Below are 23,932 nucleotides of genomic sequence, written 5' to 3' on the forward strand. Positions count from 1 at the left end.
TGTCCTGCCTTCTACATACATAGCACCCTGCCCAAAGAGCTAGCTAGGGCCTACCTTAGGGGTGACCTACATGTAGTAAAAGGGGAGTTCTAGGCCTGGCAATTAGATTTAGATGCCAGGTCCCTGTGGCAGTAAACTGCGCAAGCAGGTCCTGTGCTAGCAGGCCTGAGACAGGTTTGAAAGGCTACTTCAGTGGGTGGCGCTAGCAGGGCTGCAAGCCCACTAGTAGCATTTAATTTACAGGCTCTGGGTATAAGAGATACCACTGTACAAGAGACTTACAGGTAAATTATATGTGCCAATCAGGTATAAGCCAATCATACCAAGTTTACAAGTAGAGCACATGCACGTTAGCACTGATTAGCAGTGACAAAGTGCCCAGAGTCATAACATCAGCCAAAAAGGGTCAAAAACATTTAGGAGAAGGCAAACAATTTGAGAAATAACCCCGTAGAAAGGGCCAGGTCCAACACTTTCCAATCTCACATATTCTTAGCTCATAAGCAACTCACATTTTTCTCTCCATTACAGTCAAGAAATAATAAGTCCCAGGCCCTAATCCCCTGCTACATTATTCCAGTTCAATGCATTTGAATGAAAAAAAAATCAGATTGGACCTTAATTTTCATGTTATTACAACCTTGACGGGCTGCCAGCTATTATGGCATGAACAATACAATAACCGAGCAGTGTTTGAAAGTCAACAATCCACCCTGTCTCCCTCCAATTAATTATGACATGTAGTGCACGCATTTGTTAAGTCTACCTGCTGAGTGACTCCTGAGCTGTCTCCCCAAAGCATTGATAAGAAGCGCAAGTGAAGTGAGCTCTTTCTCACGTGGCTCAGGTAGGGCTGCAGCAAGGGAATGTTGCCAGAGAGGCACCTCCCTCAGATGTCCACCTAGTACCTTCTAAGGCCTCGACCTGTCGATTAAGACCTTTGAACAATGATAGAGGTACAATGTAAGCCAAATGGCAGGTCCATGCATTGGAAGAGACCATGGGTGGGTGGAAATACCCATTTTGTGATGATCAGTTGACAATAATAGCTTCTGCCAATATATTTGTGGAAGGGCAAGGGCTCCTGTGTGTTTGGCGTTTTGCAATAATTTTATGAGCTCCTCCACTTTAGGCAATAGATATGCTTTTGAAGATTTATACTGGATTTACTGTTTAGAAGTATATACAGAAACACAGCAGTCCAACCAGTTTCAATACCAACACAATAGGTGATGTCCATTTGCTGCATGAGGCTTCAATGATACCCATTTGAAGCATGATTTCTAATTCATTTAGTAAAGCTTAACATTGGATCTCCAATATCTAATAGGCACATACTCTTACTATAGTGTACTGTGTAGCATTTAGTTGGTGCTCAAGTATCTCCGTCTTTATGGTTTTATTTAAAAAAATGCCTGTCCTATTCTAAGAGCCGTACAAGTTCTTCTCTGACACGTCGATAGGGTGATTCGGTTTACAATGTTCTTCCAAGTTCTTGGAGATCTGACAGTGCACTGATCCTTTTCATTTTTCAGATTTGTTGGGATGATGTCTATCATGCATGCAGTGCTAGGTTCTTCCCATTTGTTCAATATGTGTAGGTGATATTGTTGCTCTCTGTGTTTCCTGACAGGTAGGGAATTTTGTAGGCAACCCTTTCAACTACTTCAAAAATCTCATAAGGCCCATGCCGCTGGGCGAGTACTTTGTGTTTGTAATTGGGAAGCAATACTAGCTCGTTATCATCCACTTGTGATAGTCTCAGCAGAGGCCTCTGGTTGTAACATGTTTCTTGAACGTTCTGAGGTTCTCTAAGAATGTCTGTGGTGGTCTGCCCAATGGCTTGTAATCCTTCTCAAAGATTAAGTCCATACTCTACAAAGGACAATGAGTTTTCTTCTGGTTCTTCCCAGTCTTCTAGTGCTCTATTGAGTACTGATTGAGGTCTATGTCTCAAAAAAACCTTAAACAGGATAAATTCTGTTGAGGTTTGAGGGGTGTTCCTGAGAGTTAATAGTATTAGCAGTAATACTTTCTCCTAATCCTTGCAATCAATGCTGACAGCTTTCTCCAACATTTGGTGGATTCTTTTACTAAACTTTTACTAACCCATTTGGTTAAGGAAGGTATACAAGAGTCTTCAACTGCTTTATTTTCAAGAGGTGACAGACTTGTTTCATCAATTGAGACATGAAGTTGGGTCCGTGGCCCATGATTATTTCCTTTGGTAAACCAACCTGGGAAGAAATGGCTTATAGAGAACATAAATGTGGCTGGAAGGGATACCTCTTAATTGGAAGGCTTCAGAATACTTTGTGCCATATTTCATAGTCACTAACAATAACTGGTATCTTCTTCTTGACAGTGCTATGGGTCCCCTGGGTCCATGTTCATTTTCTGGAAAGGGTGTTGCAGCTTTTGTTAATGTTGTAGAGCAGTATTTGATAAATATTCTGGATTTTTCAGTTGACGTACCTGACATGCTTTGCAATGCCTGGTAACTTCTGCATATACATTTGGGCAAAACAAACTTTGTAGCTTCAACTTTTGGGTTTTCTCTGATCCATGAAGGCTTTAATTGGCATATTGTAGAACAGTAGAGGGGAAATGCTCAGGTATCAACGACAATTGTTTCTGGTCTTAGTGCATCTTCCTAGGTACAGTACAGCAAACCAAACCCTTTTCCTATTTGGAATCACTGTGCTTCTGTTCTGGAGGAGGACTGATATCTTGCTCCCCTCTGACTCTACCAGTAGCACGTTGGAGAGTGGGATTGTGCTCTTGTTCTGGTCTGGAGGACAAATAATTCTCTGAGTTCCAGCCCATACAAGTGGATATCTCTTGGGTACCTAACAGCACCTCTCCAGTTTACATTTCAGTTAGCGGATGTTGACTTTTCTTGGGCTTGGGTTCAACTCTTTCAATGTCTGCTTTTGGCAGAGGCGCTTCTTATCCCATTAGTTAAAGGGAATTGCCAAAAATATTTCCCTAAAATTAAGGACAGCAGTCTCCAGTATATTAGGTTCAGGCATCTTAGGCCATACCTCTACCCTTAGGGGATTCTCTATTCCTTGACCCTAGAGCATTTCTTCCTTAGTAGGGGAGGATTTCACATCTTCATGTATACAACTAATAAAAGCATGGCTTTTGTCACGGTGATGTGAGGCCCAGCATTTGTAAATATCCACTGTCTACTAAACCCCTTGTTTTTGGCACATTTATTTTCACTCCCTTTATGAATAGACGGGGGCTTGGAAAGGAATTAACATAATTGTTCCCCAACACACTGACATCCAAGAGTTCAGGCTTGCTTTTAGAAGGCTAGATATCACCTGTGTGATACTGCTTCTCAATCAGGGAGAGATTTCCTTTTATAGGCGATTGCACTGGTGGCATGTCTTTCTTTCTAATTTTCAGGTGATATTTGTTAGGAGCAACTTCAGTTTGTGTCAGCACTGGATGAAGCAGAGAATTGCCTACAATAGCCCATTGGTCTGAGGTCCCGAAGGCCACGCCATCAGGCAGAGAGGCGTTAGGGTGAGGGCCTACCCATCTCAGAATTGGTAGTGGTCCCACGCCAATGAATTACTCAATAACAATCTAATCAAAAATGTGCTTTGAAGTAGTGGCTGGGATGTATAATCATTTATCTGTGTGATCCTTAGTACAAAACAGTTGCTTTTAGGTGTCTCTGTGGAATTAATTCCAGCCCATTTCAACAAACAAAGCTTTTCTAATACTGCTTACTTGGTGTCTCCATAGGCACTCGTCCCATCAAGATTTGCAGCTTGGCAAATGGCCTGCATTTCTGGCATTAGTAAGGGGGCAAGGCAAGGGGCCCATAGCTCATGTGGAATTGCATGCTATGTGATTAAAAGTAGTGAAAACCTGTCCAGGACCTTCACCAGGTGTAGATTATTGTGGTACAGATGCAGGCACATTAGGGTGTACTCTTCAGGCGGCCACAGTATTGGTAAGCTGAGTGATGGCCTCTAAATGCTTTTCATTGGCAGCTAACTATCTGGCACCTTAAAGCTACATTTTGAAAGTCTTGATCATTGATCTGGATTTGTTGCGGCAGTTGTTGAATTACTTTAATCAGTTGTTGCTGACTTTCAGCCAGCTTCCGTAACAGCAATTCCATTGTGGCAGTAGCTTTGCTGATTCCACTTCTGATATCAAATTGTGATCTGGTGTGCTGAATAATACACCAGGTCATGAATACTTTCTATGTTTATTTCTTATCCAAGTTCATCAGAAATTCAATTCATACCCAGTTGAGGCATAATACAAAAAATCCATAAATAGTCTCATTTTCAGTCCTTAGAGATGTGTGAGTATGTAAAATCCCTTAAGAACTTTAAGGATAGCTGATGCCCCTCCTATGAATATAGGAAAGACTTCCTATCAGGGTTCACCCTACCTCCCAATTAGTCACTTGCCTGTGAATAGAACAAAGAGAGCTCATCTGGTTCCCTGAGCACTGCTGCCCTTTCACAGTTGAGTTCTGCTAAAGATGGAATACCTACTCCTCATACTTACTATTACTGATGCTTGGCCTTTTAGCCAATTATTACAAACTTTCTTCACCGTTCCCTCCTTTTGAATGGCTATCTTCAGGGTTGTGATCAAGGAAGCCCCAACCCTTCAAACATGCGCTCAGACCCTGCTCTCCCTCAATACTGTGTCATTGCATTTTTAGCAGTCTATGAGATTTTTGTTTCTTGGGGGTGGCTCCCTCAAAACAAAAGGTGATGCTGCTGACGCTCTAGAAGTAAACTGAGATGCAGCCTTTTGCTCGGCCTTACACTCCTTTCCAGTACATGCCCTGAATGGGCAATGACTTGAGAACTGACCACCACCAAGATTCCTTTGTCCTTGATAAGTTCTGTCTCAGGCCTTGTGAGTGGGGGAGTTGGGATTCTCTCTGGGCTACAAAATTGTACTTGTGGGCCAATGTCCCCACTTACAGGGGCTAGAAATCTGTTTACATGTAGTCTGTGGGTTGTTGTATATGATTATCAAAAGTGCTATCTCTGTCATAAAGAAAGGGCTGCCTTTGTTGTCCTATGTAGGGTGGGCTTTGAGCAGGACTTTATCTCCTAGGTCAGAAGATTGTATATGGAACCTATGTCAAGAGTGTGGGTAAATGGCAAGGTAAGTTTTTACCCTGACTAGAGGCACCAGACAGAGGTGTCCACTGTTGCTCCTGTTATTTGTGTAGGTGGTAGAACCTCTTGTGTGTAGGATGAGAAAGATTGCACTGCTAAGGGGCCTACAGTGGACAGAGTGGCCCTGAATGTGGTTGGCATGCTCCAATACTCGGTCAATTCAGACAGACCTATTGCAAAGGTCTTCAAGATATTCAGGGTAGATGGGGACCATTGTGGTCCCTCCCACTGAGTGAACAGTGGAACCAGGGAATGCTGGCATACTTCATAACTCTCCTTCAAGGTTCATGTACCTGGGAATTGACATCAGTAGTGGGATACTGGACAGATTTAAGACAGATGTAGAATGTTGGAGGCAACTACCCCATCCCTGTTGAGCAGAGCTGCCCTCTGTAAGATGATACCGCTGTCTAGATTCATCTATGCTCCTCAAAACACCCCATTCCTGCTTACTTTATGCAAGTTAATGATGCAATGTGCACATTAATGTGGAATTAATAGAAATCCACACATATCATTGAATAAACACTATAAGGGAATCTATGACAAGGGAATTACACTCCCCGATATATGGAAATGTTATTAGGCCTCTGTCTGATGGTACTGAACAACTGGGCCTTTCCCCCTTAAAAGGAACCAGCCTACCAGACTGATAGTCAAGTTATGGTTCGTAGGGGCTAACCAGCGCTGATCTATGGGAAAACTCCCCAAAAAGGTTGACAGAGACCAATAAATATTGTAGAACAAACCTTGAAAAATGCACTGGGTCAGGGGGATGGTGATGCAGAGTAACGGGGGAATCAACAGCCTGGGACTTCCACCTCTTGAAATAGGTCGGGCATTGCTGGCATTCTAATAATAGGGCAGAATCAAGATAACTGAGGTCGGTGGTGAACAGACGAACTGAGACATTAAGTTGTATGAAGAATTGGAAGTGGAATATTCAGGCTAGTCAAGAATCAGAGGTTCAAATTTTGGAACTTAGGCATGCATTGTAGTAAAACAAGGAGCGAATAACCAAGGTGCGATAATGTCCCCCATCCAAAACAGAGTACTCACCAAAGGCATAGTAACCAACGTCATATCATTAATTTATAATGTGTGTGCCTGTTTGGCAATTGTAAGAGCAGGTGTGTGAGAGGCCTTCGGAATATGGACAATGCAGAGGGAGGAAGTGATGTGGGTGCCTAGAGAGGTTGTGACAAAGGTGGAATTCTGCCTGATTCAGCTCAAACTACTGCACATGCACACAACTGAATACCATTGGCCATACAGGGTATGACCAATGCATCAGAGGTGGTGGAGATGGGGGAGATTTCCTGCATACATGGTGGGGTTGCCCTCAGAGAAGTATATTTTGCGAAAAGGTTTAGAATTGCCTAGAAAGAGTATCTAAAACAGATATCACCATGAATGCCAAAGTTATGCTTCTCGGTATATGGGGAACCATACCCTAAGTGAAGGCTCTATGTACTACCAGACTGCCAGGCATCACGAAGGTGAGGGTGGGGATGTACACAATGACCAGGGTTTAGAGAACGTTGCACAAAATATGAACTGGTGCATAGAGGTAGAAAAAACAATGTACAAACGCAGAGGGTGAGCAAACAAAGTTAATTAGGTACTATGTACGACCAGGAGTCTTTTCTGACTGTATGCTGTGATATACTGAATAAAAACTAGATTGATCAATCATGACTCCAAATACTGTAATAAGATGCAAATTTTCATGCCTGGTCTGTCACTTATGCTTTTTTCTGTGACTTAAACTCAATAAAAAGTATTTTTAAAGAATAAGAAAAGGTCAGCCACATTCCAGCCAGCAGAAGATACATCTCTACATCACAGCCATGACCAAGCCTTGTAATCTTCTATTTTTTATGAGTCACTCAACTGCTGTCAAGCTGCTGTGTTGTCGGGAGAAGAAGTGTGTGCCCCTGTGAATTGTATGCCGAGACAATTAGGCACAGCTTCACGCCTGGTGACCCATATTAGGGCCCTACATGGAACTCTAAAGAAGATAATCTCTCACCTGTGAAAAAGTTAGAAATGATAGGCCCAGGGTTTTGAGCGTAGGCAAAGGGTAAAATGTGTGTGCTATTAGGTAGCATTCATTGGTGGAGCAAAGAGTAGAATTATCTTACAATGTCTATAGATATCTCAGATGGATAATCCCCTCCCACAGCCACATTCAACTAAAACCACAACATCTAACTCTAAACAGGGGACAAGCTAATAAGATAATATTTGTCTACTGGTTCCACAATTCAATCTTTTGACTGTAGTAGACCACCATTTTGAATCTACTGGTCCCGGACCCATTCTGGGACCTCTGACATTTTTTCGATCATTGCAAGTTTAAGGTGTTGCTTTTGAAGCAGTTTCGAGTCAGGGAAAAACTGCATTAGGGTAATCATCAAATATTTCGGGTTTTCGGATACTTGCGACTATTACCATGCGCTTAGCAATTAAATATTAGTGTATATCACACAATCAGTGATGAGTTGGTTGTAGTATGTAATAAAGTATGAGCTGAGAATCTTCGGAGTAGAATAGAACGTTGTGAGGTCATAGGAGAAGTTTGAGGAGAAAAGCTGGCACTTGGACGTGTTTGGATGGGACCTCTGTGTCTGAAATAAATCGTGTCATGGATCACAATTCAGCATCTTTATTTCTTCCTGGAATATCCAACTTTACTACACTGGCGACAGAGGATGGGATTCGTGATTTTTTATATAAACCAGTGTCATCAAGTCATTGTGTGCATGGCGGAACAGAGGTCTCAACGTGAAAGATATAAACTACACAAGAGCGGAAGAGAGGTGAGCGCCCCTCCCGTATTTGTTGTTTTGGGAGGTGTTGTTTTTTTTTCCGACGTTCACAATTTATTGGAGCGGTGCCTGTTTTTTTTTCTCTTCGTTATGCTGGACGAGCTTTTTGCGTCTCCATGGTTGCAGCCGAGCTGAGCCGCGTGTTAGCAGTGCCGTGTGCGTCTCCATAGTAATTATGGAGTATCGAGGGTCCAAGAAGATCCCTTCCTGTAATGCCCAGTTCAACAAAGTAATTCAGTGGGAACTCAAAGTTTAAGGGGTATGGACCATAGCCCCTTTCGTAAAATAATCCAGCAACAGTGAAGAGATGAGAACCCACGTTCATCAGTTGTGTCAGAAATGTCTTTATTTTGAACTTCACAAAGTATAAGAAGTGAATCAAGTGACAAGGATGTAATAAGGAGAATCCAATGGAATCCAAAAAGTGTAGAACAAGTTGCATCAAGAGCCAAGATGGCGCTTGAATGAGAAGCGCACTCGGCGTTTTTCTGCCGTTCACCATTAGAAATTATTCATGCCTGGTATTCGGACCAATATTTATGATGAAGTGATGTATGACCATGACTACTTCATTGCCTTGAAAAAGCCCCAGGTGGATTTACTGTAAGGGGTGAAACACGTGTCGCCTGATGCAAAGATAACCATTATTTCGAAAGAATTTTACATGGTAAAACTAAAAAACAAAGTGGAGTTGTTCAAACCGGATATCACACCTCATGGTGGTGGAGAACCTATCAAGCTGCATAGGTATTTTTGGGGTCTGCTTGAATTTAAACATAGATTTACCAATGCAAAGATTTACATGTCTGAGAAGGGTGAAAGTGTTGTGAGTTGGTACCATCAGAAAGAATTGGATGTAATACTTGATCCTAATAGTGATCCTCCTGTGAAGATAAAGGATCAAGTTGGTCAACTAGCTACAAGCAATGATGATTTTGTGGGGAGACTAAGGCCCATATTTATACCTTTTTAGCGCCGCATTTGCGTTGTTTTTTTACGCAAAATCGGCACAAACTTACTAAATATAATTGTATTTTGGAAGTTTGTGCTGCTTTTGCGTCAAAAAATGACGCAAATGCGGCGCTAAAAAAGTATAAATTTGGGCCTAAAATTGAAAGCTCCTTTGGTCTTTCAAGATAAACTGGGGTGTCTTCGACATTATGTACATCATATTCATCTGAAAGAAGGAGCAAAGCCTGTATGCAGCAAAGTTCGTGGTGTACCGCATTACGTGGAGAAATGAAGTTAGAATTGGAGAAACTTCAGAAGGAAGGGATTATTGAGGAAGGTGAAGGAACTGAATGGTTGGCACCACTGGTTGCAGCCAGGAAAGCGAATAGGAGTCTACGTTTATGTGTGGACTTAAGAGAACTGAACAAAAATGTAATTGTAGATAGGTATCCCATACCAAATATTTTGGTGTGTTGTTGTTACTTCAAGGAGCAAAAGTGTTTTCCACTATAGATCTAACGTCAGCATACCATCAGATTAGGTTAACTGAAGAATCCAAAGATCTCACTGCGTTCATCACCCCATTTGGGACATTTAGGTACACCAGATTACCATTTGGATTAATATCTGCAGCCTCTGTGTTACAAAGGATGTTGGAAAAAGTGTTGAAGGGTTTTGAAGGTGTAAGGATATACCAAGATGATGTTTTAGTGTTTGGGAAAGATAATCTTGAGCATGAAGAAAGGGTACTTAGAGTGTGGGAGAGGCTGGAAGAATACGGGTTAACCATTAAAATGGAGAAGTGTAAATTTCAAAGGGACTCCATAGAGTACTTGGGACATACGATCACTGGAGAGGGCATATCCCCAAAGAAGGAACTAGTAGATGCCATTAAGAGATTACAGTCACCATCCAGTGAGGAAGAACTGATGAAATTCATTGGTATGGCTGAGTATTACGGGACATTTGTGAAGTGTTTTGCAGAAATATGTGTGAATATGAGGAAGTTGTTACGGAAAGGTATATATTTTGTAAGGTGTGAGGAGTGTGAAAGAGAATTTGGAGAGATAAAGGAGAAGTTGGTTAGAGCTCCCAAATTGAAGAATTTTAACCCTTATCTTTCATCAGTTTTAATTATGGATGCCAGTGCAAAAGGTTTAGGGGCTGTTTTACAACAAGGTGATCATAAGGCTGAACAAGTGGTTTTGTTTTTGTCGTGAGCCCTAAAAGATGCTGAGTTGAACTATTCGGTTATTGAGAGAGAGACGCTTGCGGTGCATTGGACCGTGAAGAAGCTTAAGAATTTGTTGTGGGGAAGTAAATTTGAGGTAAGGACGGATCATAAGCCACTTTGTGAGATCTATCAAAAAAGGGGTGGATGCAATATCAAGTAGGATCACAAAATGGGGGGTGTCGCTGAACGATTTTTATTTTGAGGTTAAGAACATTCCTGGAGCACAAAACAAGGTAGCTGACACTTTATCAAGACTAGTACAGTTAGGAGTGGAGAATCAGTCGGAAGAAGGGAGTGATGTGGATTTGGATGGAGACGTGGTATGTGAGATTGAAGGAAATGGTTTTGATGACAGTGTTGTGACAGAGGAAAGATGGCGAAGAGAATGCGAGTTGGATGGCACGATGGTTGAGGTGCTTTCCCTAATAAAGAAATGTTGGAGAAGCAGGAATGAAGGGAGTTTGGAAACTCAAAAGTTCTGGCACGTGATAGGTGAGTTGTCAAGTAAAGATGGGTTCCTGTTTAGAGGTACAAGACTAGTTCCCCCTACCACGTTGAGGCAGGAGCTTATTTCTCTTGCCCACTCAGGTCATCAAGGGATGTCTAAGACCAAAGGAAGATTGCGTTTGACATACTGGTGGCCAGTTATGGACTGTCAGGTAGAAAAGACGGTTAGGTTAGGTATGCAATGTGTGATGAGTGAGAAAACTGTTAAACCCAGGGTTCAACCCATGGAGATTAGAGATCGTCCCACTCAGCCTTGGGAGGAGGTTGCTTTTGATATTCTGGGGCCTGTCCATGGAGAAGGTTGTGATATGAATCTTCTGGTACTGGTTGATGTGTTTTCCAGGTGTCCGGAGATCAAGTTTACTAGGAACATTGAGACAAAACATGTAATTGGTTTTCTGAAGGAAGTGTTTGGGAGAGAGGGTATTCCCAAGAGTATCCTCACTGACAATGGCGTACAGTTAGTTTCTAGAGAAATGGAACAATTTTTAGTAGACTGTTCGATACGACACAAGAAATGTGCGCTATATCATCCTGAAACTAACGGCATGGTAGAGTGATTTAATAGGGTGTTGAAGGAGACGATAGCTTTGGCCAAAGGTAATGGACTGAATTGGAAGAAAGAGGTGACTAAAAGGGTTGAGGCGTACAGAGTGTCACCTCACTCCACTACTGGGAAAACACCATTTGAATTGCTTAGAGACAGACACCCCAACACTTTTGTAGCGCGCAGTTGGGTGAATGATATGGAGTCAAGGACAGGTGTAGGAGTATCAGATGGTTGTTGGTCAAAAGAGATATTTTTATTTTAGGAAATCATCACAAGTAACTAAAGTTAAGGTAGGAGACTGGATATTCATTCGTAGGCCTGTGAACAAAGGGAGAGGCATAGATAAAACTAAACCAGTAAGGGTGGTGAAACTGTTCAACAATGCGGCAAAGACGGAAGATTCCAAGATGTGGAATCTCAATCGAGTGGTGGTACTCAAATGTAAAAATGTTTGGGAAGAATCTCAATGATGATCTGGTTAATTCTGTTTCTTTAACAAGTTAATGTAAAAATGTTTGGGAAGAATCTCAATGATGATCTGGTTAATTCTGTTTCTTTAACAAGTTAATTACAACATATGTATTTAGCATGTTTGTGCTTTATTCCTTAGTCTAATTTTTTTTTTTTTTTTTTCTTTCTTCTTCTGTACATGTTCATGTTTTTTTTCTTTTGTAAATAAAGGGTGGGAGGTGTATAGTATGTATTAAAGTATGAGCTGATAATCTTAGGAATAGAATAGAACACTGTGAGGTCATAGAAGAAGTTTGAGGAGAAAAGCTGGCAGTTGGATGTGTTTGGATGGGACCTCTGTGTCTGAAATAAATCGTGTCTTGGATCACAATTCAGCATCTTTATTTCTTCCTGGAATATCCAACTTTACTACATTGGTATTGTGTTTTTTTATACACCCTAGGAGCCTGGAGGGCATTGAAATTCCAAATATCCAGAGACGGATGTTCAGTTCACTGAAAAATCTCTCTCACATGTGAGTTGATTATTACACTTTTTTATTTTTATTAACTTTGTTACGTATCTTAATATAGCAAAGAAAGACAAACAGCATGCACTATTTCCTTTATAAAGAAGATACTGGTAAGGGTTAGGGTCCCTTTACTCTCCAATTATCCTTCAGTCACCTTGTTCTTTACGAGTAAGTATCTGGCTCTAAACCATAAATACTCTCAAAACATCATTTTAAAGTGACCAGAAGGTGTGGTGCAAACAAAATATACACAAATAAAAAAGGGTTTAATGTACACCCGTGATTGCATGTGAAATAATAGGAATATGTTTCCAGTACTTACAAAATGGAACCATTGTGGTCCTTTACTTTGAGTTGAAAGTACTGAATAAAGTCTTTAGAGGTTCATACAATAGGGACCATGGATTATTTGTCATTTTCTGAATAAAAAATAAGTAGCAATGGAATATTATGATGTTTCAAACGTGTTCAATCCAAGAAGCACAAGTTTGTAACATCATTGGCATGCAAATGTGACCGACAATCTACTCCAAATGCACGTTACAGTAGAAGTCCCCAACCCACAATTTTTCCGTCAAAGACCAATAGGCACTCACTAGGAAATGTGGAAAGTGAAAAAAAAAAAAAATTGTGTGCAGCATTATGAGCCTCGTTTTGCCTCTAAACATATATGCTATCTAATATGCTATCTAATAATATGCTTACTCTGCAATGATATGGAACCTTTTGATGGAAAACATTAATGGAGGGTATGTCATGACATATTGGTTTATAGTGTATCAAATCAATAACATAAATAAAGAGCTTCAGCAAACATGATGGAATCAACAACACCTGCATCTAGCATAGAAAGCAAACATCAGTGGTGTAACTGGGCCGAATGCTGGTGAGGTCCACTCAGCATGCGGATCGTGCACATTGAAATATCCAGACTGCACACCAGTGTGTATGCGCTAGGATCAAAGCAAGCATGGCTAATCCTTTTTTTATACCCTCTGACTGCACCCAGCCATCAGTTTGAGGGAGGTCAGAGGGCGTGTGGGATCCAGGTGGCTCACTACACCCCCCAAAGTCAGTTACAGACATTGTCTGTGGAGAACCTGATAACATACACAAGGTCCCTGAGTCTCTGGATGGGTGAAGGATTGAGGTGCATATTTGACTTCAAGCTGGCAAATGGATTGCTTTGGTTCCCTCTGAAGGCTCCTTAAGAGAGATCCTGGCTGGTAGCACTTCCACATGGTTGTATAAAGTCACGATCATTGGGACGTTATGCATTGGTGTCATGGTAGTCACACTTCCTGGACATTTACCCAATTCCTCATTCTCGCCTTGCCAGGAACCTGGTCATCCTTACCAAGTTCTCTTTCCTGCAACTCATTTCTGGCATGGGTCTTCTTGAACTTGGTTGCAACCCCACTGGATGGCTAAGGCCTCTCTTTAAATTTGGGCATACTGGGCTTCAGTGCTAGCGAGCGATTGACTCGCAACGGCAAGGGGAACCCACACTCCCAGTTCTCATTCTTGTGTAAGCACCGCCCCCCATTATGTGACTTACGTCAACAATTAATTCTGTGGCTTTCCCAGGGTCAAAATAGGCCATTGTTAATTGCCCAACAGTGCTTGTTTGACATTGGCAAAAGCTGTTTCTTCCATTTGGCCTCATTCCCCTCTGGCCTACATCTTCATAAGGGCCCTTGGCCATTCCCAGGAAACTGCACACTTCTGTAGTGTTACCGGGTGCTGGGGCATGCTGGAAAGCTTTGGACCTGCCTGGGTCAAAGTTCTGTCCATCGTTACAGAAGATGATGCCAAAGAACTCTTTCTGTGACTTGAAGAAAGAACATTTGGCATTATGTAGCTGAGTCCATTATCCCTGAGGTGCTATTGGCGACAGTGGTGTTCCTCGGGGGTAGCTGAATGTTCATGATGTTCAATATTGTTAGAAATGGGATCTGTAGTCGGCAGTCTCTTTGCACTCTGTCCAAGCAGGGAGCCTTACTCTAGTCAGGGCAAGGAAGTTCCACTCATAAGACACCCCTGCTCACATCCTTGGTAGTTTGACACAAACAGTCAGGCTTATACCAAAGGCATTGTGTAAAGTATTTGTACCAACACACACAGTAATACAGTGAAAACACTACAAAAGGGACACAACACCAGTTTAGAAAAATAGCCAATATTTATCTAAATCAAACAAGCCCAAAACAACAGAAATCCAACATGCACAATTATAAATTTTTAAATTAAAAAGAGTCTTAATCCATAGAAATCATTGGATGCTTTGTTTTTACACAAAGTTACTGGTTGACATCAAAACTAAAGCCACATGGAAGAGTATGCGTAGGAAAAGTCAGCGATGTGTCGATTCCCGACTCGCAAGTGAGGCCGTGCTTCGTTTCTTCTCCGGTCAGGTAGTGATGCGTTGTTTTTCTCTCCCGCAGAAGAGTGTTGCGTTGATTTCCAGACAGGCAACCTTGGGTTCGTGCAGGTTCTCTGTGGTTTTGACGGCAAGCGACGATGCATGCAAAATACTGCTGCACGGTGATGAAGAGCCGCGCTGCGTCGTTTTTGGCAGCCGCAAGCGGGTGTTGCATAGATTTCCCAGCCGTGATGCGGGTGGTGCATCGATTTCTCAGCTGCAAAGCAGGTGTTGCTTCGATTTTTCTCCCACACGGCTCCTGTGCATAGATTTTAGCCTTGATTCGATCAGCGTCACCTTTCAAGGGCCCAGGGACTGGACAGGGCACCACCTGGCAGAGTAGGAGTCTCAGCAGGAGAGTCCAAGTGCTGGCAGCAGAAGCCTTTGATGGCCTAAGATTTCAGAACAGGGGGCAAGCTCAGTCCAAGCCCTTGGAGACACTTCACAAGCAGGAAAACACCACAATGTCCAGTCTTTGTCCTCTCTCAGGTAGAAGCAGCAAGTGCAGGCCAACCCAGCAAAGCACACTCACAGGCAAAGGGGTAGTACTCCTCTTCAGCTTTTCTCCTTGGCAGAGGTTCCTATTGATCCAGACGTAATCTAAATATCTGGGGTTTTGAGTCCACTACTTATACCCGTTTAGTAGGCAAACTTCAAAGGAAAGTCTCTATTGTTCACACAATCTTGCCTTGTCCAGTCCAGGCCCCACACACACAACAGAGGGTTGGAGACTGCATTGTGTTAGGACAGGCACAGCCCTTTCAGGTGTAAGTGTCAGCTCCTCCCTCCCAACTCTAGTGCAGGAGACTCATGCAGCTCCCTTTGTGTCACTGTCTAGTGGGAATTCACAAAAAGCCCAACTGTCAGTGTGACACAGATGTGGATTCCACAGGTAGGCAAAGGCACAGAATAGTGGCATTTTCAAACTGACTACTGGGAACCTCTAGTGCACTTTACTTGGGACTTACTAGCAAATCAAATATGCCAATCATGGAAAAGCCAATTACACATACGGTTTACACGGAGAGCACTTGCACCTTAGAACTGGTCAGCAGTGGTAAAGTGCCCAGAGTACCAAAACCAGTAAAAACAAAGTCCAGCACACAGTCAAAAACACAGGAAGCACAGGCAAAAAGACAGGGGAAACCACACAGAGGATGCCAGGTCTAACAATCTTTCCTTGCAATATAGATAGGGTTCCTCTAATGGTTTTTTGGGATGCCCCTGCTACTGATGATATTCCAAAATTAAGTCAATTTTATCCGACAGATGCTTAAAAGCGTCAAGAATGTCATAATATACCAGCTCTTCTGATTCAGTGGCAGTTGATGGTAGCCAGTATTGAGATCTAGCTTCAAGAACCACTGGGCCCTGTTAAAGTCTACCACAATGTCATCCATGGTCAGGGTGATGTGCCACTCCCTTTTGATTACCTTGTTCTAGGGATGCATTTTAATACACAGCCTGATCTTCCCTGACTGCTTGGGTTTTTCCACAACCACCATCGGGTAAGTCCAGACATTTTTCCAATTACATCCAGGCGTTCGAGTTACTGCAACTACTTCTCCACCAGCATCAGGAGGTAAAATGGTATTCTTCCATGTCAAAGCACCAGCAGTGTGTGGTGGGGAAGGTAAGAGCCAGCACATCACTGTCACAGGCAGGCAGGAGAGATGAACAGGGCTGAATGCTACTGGGGCCTGCTCGGCATGTGGGTCGCATGCATAGAAATAACTAGTCTGCACACCAGTGTGTATGCAGTGGGACCAAACTTCCATTGGTTCTACTCCCGTTTATATATATGCTCTGGCCATGTCGGATCTTTGGGTTGCATGAGGTCAGAGGGTACATGCTTGGGAGCCAAGTGGCTTACTACATGTGGCAGAGTATTACTCTATCCAGTATGTCCTTCCTAGTCTATACCTTCATATGAAAGTATCTGGCAGGATGCATCATGTTCAATTTGAATTCCAATTTGGATTCCCAGAGTCTTGTATGTGAGGTGATCACATCAATCGGCCATGTTTCTCTGAGTAAATATTTGTTTGGATTAGCATCTACTACTGATTTACTAATTCAGTTTGATAGATCTGTCTAGCAGCCACTGCTATGGTAAGTTAAGTTTTTAAAAAAAGGGATAGCAAAACCAAGTGGTTAGCAAGAACGAGCCAAAACTTGATGCAAGCCTTGTGTGGCACCCAGTTAATTTACAATTCAGTAGATAAATAAGGATATATATATTTTAATACACCTTAAAAAAAGTGCCATCCGAGTGCCCAAATGTCAGATCCTGAGACATACCAGAAGAAAATCCACCCACTTATCCTACGCCCCATAACTAGAGTATGACCAGCAGCTAAACACTGCAAATGTATCCTCAAAATTGCAAATTTGCTGGTGCGATATACTTCAGAACTGGAAAACCAAAGGCAGCCATCTATAGATACCCCCTTATTAATAATACAATTTAACAGACAACACATAAAAATATAGTCCACCAATAACGGACCTGCCAGAAATGCAGACCTCATTTTACCTGGCCCATGCAAAAATGGATATATTGACCATTCACACGTTCTCCACCAACCTGCCGCAAACAGCTAAGGTACCATGCAACACCCAATACAACAAATACCCTTTAAGACAAACAAAATCACCCTTTGCATAATTTATTTCAACACTTTACCAAAACTCCTGCATTCACCATATTACCATTCATACCAACAGAAATACAACCACTGACTCAAATTCCTGACCCCATCAGTTACCGGACTTCTCCTATATACTATGAATAACCCAGTAAACACTCACTTTCCTCCATTCTTCCAGAAATCCTTCAGCATCCTTTAGTCAACAACTGGCTGGGATATATCCACAATGCAATCCATTCCACAAAATCCAAGTAAGTTGTTACTGGAACTTCCTGTGGAAGAAGATACCGCTGTCCTAACTGTCCCTCGCTCACCCTTCACTCCTAAAACCCATATCTCATCTCATCATTGCCCTCCTCAGCAAACATGCCTTCCAGAGCAAAAAGGGACTACCCTATAAAGTCCACCAACCCTCAGAAAATCTGTGGCTGCCTCTAAATAAACCACAATTGAGCCATGTAAAGGACAAACCCTCTCCCATTACTTCTTCTACTTTTATATTTATTATAGACCTGATGCATATGACCTCAAATTCTGAGAAAACCTCAGTAGTACAATAGACACTATAGCCCTGAATTAACAAGACCTAATAATACATTTGTTTGATCAACCAGACAAAACATCCTCCTGATCAGTTTTAGGTAAGCTTAAAGGTAGTTCTCACACTGTTTGAAACTTTGAAGTATATTTCCCCCCAATTACTAACTTTGCTCAACATTTTTGAAATAAAATTCTCCAATTGTAATACACACTAAAGAAAAACCTAATAAATTACCCTCATCCCACCGCCAAATCAAGTTCATGGAGAAGGATAAATATAGATGAGCTAGGTACCAACTTAAAGCACAACCCGCCTATCCATCATCAGACCCATAATCTCTATTACAAGGAAGAAAAATGCTCTCTAATTTGCTGTCTGAAAAACAATAAACTCATAGGAATCTGGATGCAACACCACAATTTACTGGCCATATTAAATTACATAAAACAACTAAGGTTCTAAAATACCTGTGTGCAAGGAAATACAATCTGCCCGAAGAAAGAACTCTTCGAGCTTGTTTGTGAGGCAAGTAACAGTTACCCCTAAACATTCCCACGAAGTATGTGAAATCTTGGCCTTATATTTTTTAGGCAAAATACACAAACTTATTTAAATGAAACACAGTCACAATTTTCACCCTCAATCCCATTCACCTACATCTGAACTTTCATGGGACCACCTATCATGACCTTCTCAGGCAGTTGAGAGGCTTCACATAGACTCATCCATTCAACTTCAACAAACAATCAAACTAAACAAGACCTCAGACTCCCCAAGATACCTGACCCTTGTGAACGCTGTCTTTTCAATAATAAATATTCATATTTTGAATTATGAATCTGCATAGAATTTGATTTAATATAGAAAAAACTGTGCGATTTGGAAAATGTGCCCACTTGAGTGGCTGTCAGTAATCACAAAGTGTCCTTATTAAATGCTTATTAACATAAAATAATGTGCTCTTGTTTAGATTAATGTAGTAGTGTGTTACATTAATGATTTCGTTTTATGTATTTGCTTTATTAATTATAGGCCTTAAGTTAGCAAGGTCTTGGGCCTTGTTGCACAGCCTCATGTTAAGCTGCACTGTTAAGATAATGCTGCGAGAAATGTTCGCTTGAAGAAATTAATATGTGAATTGTTTTTCACTGAGTTGACCAAACTTTAGCAGATGTCTTTCTTTTCTCATGAGTACTGCTGGCTAGAATGTTTTGTATTAGTGACTGATACATTGTACAGTTTAATGTGTGAGAAAGCGATGTTCTCAGGAGCTAACAATGGATGCACTGACTGGAGGACAGAGGGATACAAAATTCTTACCTGTCGTGCCTGACAATGGGAACTGGAGAGGAAGAGCCAATCATCAACATGTGAAAGACAGTTTGGTTATATCTTAGATTTGAAGTTCTACCTTGATTGGACTAAAAGTAAACATATGATTCTTTGGCATATGGCAACGTGGGAAGTGTTTTAGGCGATTTAAACTTAGTATGACTGCACACAGAGAGAAGAGCTCATTCTCATTTTCAGTTTTCTGCCGAAGAGGCATGCTCAGTCCTATTTTGATTCTCCTACTTCGATAATTCTATCTTCAACTTTACTGGCTAAACTTCTGAAGGAGAGATATAACACAGATGCAGGATTGATGACTCCCATGAGACCAACATTTGATGGAACAGGTCTGTTAATTGATTTAAGTCCTTTCAGGGCTCCTCCAAAAAACGAGGTGAGATCATACATAGGTCCAAATTCAAGCATGGTGACACCAGAAACCCACAACTTAACTTTACAGTCAAGTGCTAGGTATAAGTCACAACAATGTTACATTACAAGGTTTGACAGCTCAGCAGTTAACTGAATGGTTAGAGAGGTTAAGTAGCTCACAAGGAGATCCTAGCGAAGGAAGTGCCCTGAATTTCACCAGGCTTAGACTAGCGGCAAAAGACCTAATTGAGCAAATAATAGGGTTAGACAATTGGCACGTTCAAGGAAAATGAGTTGCAGTACTTGTGCAAGCTGATTGCTAACAAGGCAGGAATAGTACATCAGAAATTAGCAGACCTAGCGAAGAAATATGACGTAGAGATTGAGAAAACAAAGCACTTGAAGAGGAGTTACAGACTAGATTTTGATTCAAAGGATTTTGAAAACATGAGAATCCCCGGAATGAAAATTCACCTCAGGTAATGGATCCAAATCATTCAAACATGGGGACCATTATACAAATGGGAAGGCAGATGGGTGAAGAAAAGAGACAAGAAGAAAAGGGACTCTGCGAGTGCTGCTGCGAATGTGCAGCAGGTTGAGGACCCAGTGAAAATTCTACCAATGAGAGAGATTCCATTAGGGGAATTTTGTCCATGTCCCTTGGAGCAGAAGTGATATTCTGACATTTACAAATGATTATTCCAGGTTGAGAGAGAAGCCAGTAGAATGGTACCAGCAGGCAGACAGGTTTGTGAAGCTCACAAAATGCCTATGGGAGGATTTGAACACCCTGTTAGAGATAGTAGTCCCAGCAGACTTATGGGTTCAATGCAAGAGGAGTGTAGTTGGGCCGACAAGAGAACCTCAAAGAGATCCAGTAACAGGCACTCCATCTCCTCACATAATGAAATATTACTATAAAGTGATTGATTTTTTTAAAATGAGAAATTCACCGAAAAATATTGAGTGGCAGAGAATAGAAAGGATAGCCAAGGCAGTGAAAGAGTCAATACATGCCTACTATGAGAGATTGATGCAGGCATTCAAGCATTACAGCGGCACAGAAACAATTGAGCCAAAAGACATGATTAATTTTGTGTTCAGATTTGTTGAAGGACTGAGACCCGAAATTAGGCAGATGGTTATGAGTCATTTTATTTGCTGGCAAGCAAAGCAGATTGATGAAGTATTTCAGTATGCAAAATATTGTACTGATGAGATTGAGTTGAAGCAGAGAAAGTTGAAAGAAAAGGCAATGATGATACGCATTAAAGCGGCACAAACAGGAATGCAGGAACAATTTCGGCAACAACAGCAACAGGGAAACTTTGTTTTTCAGAATCAAGCAAGAGGTATAGGTCGTGGTGGAACTGGAAATGTGAACTGTAGTCCCGAATACTGAATACTGCAGTGGTTCAGAATGATGTGCAAGGAATGAAGAGATTGTTGCCATGTCACGCTTGTAGAGGGCTCAGACAATGGAAATGGGAGTGTCCGACGTTAGTACAGGAAGGTATTGTTCAGTAAACGAGCGATATCAATTCTTTTCAAAACATGAAAGGACCAAGAATGAAAGGTCACAATACAAATTTTCAAAGAAATGTGAATCAGATGCAAGGTTTTCAACCCATGCAACAGCTGCAAATGACACGTTTGCAAATGTCCCCGTCACAGAAAATCCAACCTCAAGTTCAAATGGTACCTAGACAGCACATTCAAATACCTCAAGCCCCCATGGAGCAGCAGCATGTGATGCTTCCTCGGCAGGTTACAGGTCAAATGTTTAATCACATAACACAGTGCAATTCCCATTACACAGTGAGGATGGAATAAATGATGATTGGGTGAGTGAGAGTTCTGATGAAGAGGAGTGTGTGTTAGCAGCTTCACTAGAGGTAGACCAGAAAGGTCCATATGTTAAGGGAAAGGTAATGGGTCACAAGGTCTCATTCTTGGTCGACACAGGAGCTACATGCTCTACAGTAAGAACTACAAAAGGTCCAAACCTGCCCCTTTCAGGGAAAACAGTCCAGATTGTAGGAGCCGCAAATCAGTATTTGACCAACCCAATTACAGAACCAGTTCAGGTTAAAATTGGCAACCTTAAAGGATTACACAAATTCGTAGTTTGTCTCTCGAGTCCGGTACCCTTACTATTAAGGGACTTGTTGTGCAAAACAAGATGTTCAATTACTTGCTCAAATGATGGAATTGAAATTCAGACAAATAGTGATGATGAAGATGACCTGACCCCAGAAACAGATTGTGACACAGTAAATGAGGAGTACTCTTTGATTAGCTTCTTTCCAGTTTTCACAGAGAGAGAGATCTTCCTTCTGACTTACATGGAACAGTTAAAATGAAAGTGTGGGATTTCACAGGAAAAGACATTGGTCTGATAAAAGGAGTTGAGCCAGTTAAGGTCCCAGTCAAGCCAAATGCGATTTTTCCCCAGATTTCTGAAGACCATGTGACTCTGGACACAGTTGAAGGGATTGCACTCATAATTGCAGAGTTTGTAAACCAAGGAGTTTTGAAAGAAGTGTTGAGCAGTCCATGTAATTTACCGATAATGGGATTGCGAGAGCCCTGTGGGAAATTTTGAATTGTTCAGGATTTGAGGAAAGTAAATGATATTGTAATTAAATGTTGTCCCGTAGTGCCAAATCCGGCAGTGATTTTGTTTCAGATCCCATGCGATGCTGATTGGTTCACCTTAATAGACCTGTCACAAGGATTCTTTTCTGTACCTCTTCATGAGATAGTCAATTTCTTTCCTGTTTCAATTTTTTGGATCAAGTCTACTGTTGGTGTAGAATTTCTCAAGGATTTTCAGAGTCACCTTCGATTTTCAACCAGATCTTGAAAAAGAACCTGGAGTCATTGGAAATGCCCTTCCAATCGACATTGGTACGGCACATTGATGATTTGTTAGTTGCATCAAAGACGAAAGAAGCATGCAAGTATCATACTATTGCCTTACTGAATCATTTAGGGAAGATTGGACATTAAGTGTCCCTAGCGAAATTACAGTACTGTAAGAAAGAAGTGAAATATTTGGGTCAGCTAATTGAGAACTAGGAAAATCTCCAGAGAAAGGGTCACCGCCATATTGCAGGTGAGTCCCCCAGCAACCCAGAGAGATGTCAAGATGTTTTTGGGAATAATAAGCTATTGTCGCCAGTGTACTCCCAACTTTTCAGTCATTTCAAAGCCATTGCAGAAGCTGACTCACAAAGAAGTCACTGATCCCGTAGTGTTAGATGAAGCCTGAATGAAAGCCTTTACTGAATTGAAAGAAGGTCTGTGCAAAGCCCTGGTTTTGGGAATACCTGACTACACAAAACTCTTCAAGTTGTTTTGTCATGAGCGTGATGCATGTTTTTTGTCTGTTTTGACTCAAGTCCATGGTGGTGTAAACCGCCACGTAGCATATTTTTCAGCTACTTTGGACCCAGTTGCAGCTTTACCAGGCTGTCTGCATTCAGTAGCAGTGGTTGGACTGAGCCTCACTCAGAGTGAGAGCACTGTGATGGGACATCCTTTAAGCGTTATGGTCCCTCACTCCATTGAAGTTTTGCTTACCCGAACCAAAACATAGTACCTTACAGGTGCCAGGCTGACTCGTTACGAAACAATCATCCTGGGGTTTCCCAAATGTGTCACTGTAAAGGTGTGCAGTGCTTAACCCAGCAACCTTACTCCCAAAAGATATTGAAATTGACAAATTGAAAGAAGTTGAACATGACTGTCTCGAAGTAACTGATTTGTGCACAAAACAAAGACCTGATATTAGAGATACCCGATTGGAGGAAAATTACCAAATTCATTTTGTTGATGGTTCCTGTTTAAGAGACAACATGGTAACACTGAGAGCAGGATATGCTGTGTGCACAATTTCTGGTATACTTGAAGCATCCTAGCTTCGAGGAGTATATTCTGCACAGGTGGCGGAACTGGTAGTGCTTACTAGAGCATGCCATGTTTCTGCACAGCTTAAAGTTACCATCTATACGAACAGCCAGCATGGATTTGGAATAGTCCATTATTTTGGGCAGCTGTGGTCACAGAGAGGTTTCTAGACCTCTTCTGGTTCACCAGTGAGAAATGGTGAGAGAATTCATAAGTTGTTACAAGCTATTCATATGCCTGAGAAGATTGGCGTAGTGAAATGCAGTGCACACCTGAAATCACAAGATTTTGTGTCAATGGGAAACGGATATGCGGATCAAGTCGCAAGGTTTTGTGCATTTAATTGTATATCATTCAAAGACAAATGGGAACTGTTATCTGACGAAGACGAAATGTGCCCAAGTTATGCATTGCATGTTATAGATACCTTGGAAGAATTGAAAGCATTGCAGGATTACATTGACAAAGATGAG

At 41.6% G+C, this 23,932-nt stretch overlaps 1 protein-coding gene across 1 annotated transcript in view; it reads left to right on the forward strand.

Moving 5' to 3' along the window:
* Positions 1 to 23,932, forward strand: part of RXFP1 (relaxin family peptide receptor 1) — a 1,416,786-nt gene that overhangs the window by 1,247,779 nt on the left and 145,075 nt on the right. Inside the window, exon 14 of the mRNA XM_069243319.1 lies at positions 12,158 to 12,229. Coding sequence (XP_069099420.1) covers positions 12,158 to 12,229 — 72 coding nt within the window. The remainder of the gene's footprint in view (positions 1 to 12,157; positions 12,230 to 23,932) is intronic.

This window comes from Pleurodeles waltl, chromosome 1_2 (genome assembly GCF_031143425.1).
Source record: "Pleurodeles waltl isolate 20211129_DDA chromosome 1_2, aPleWal1.hap1.20221129, whole genome shotgun sequence".
Lineage (NCBI taxonomy): Eukaryota > Metazoa > Chordata > Amphibia > Caudata > Salamandridae > Pleurodeles > Pleurodeles waltl.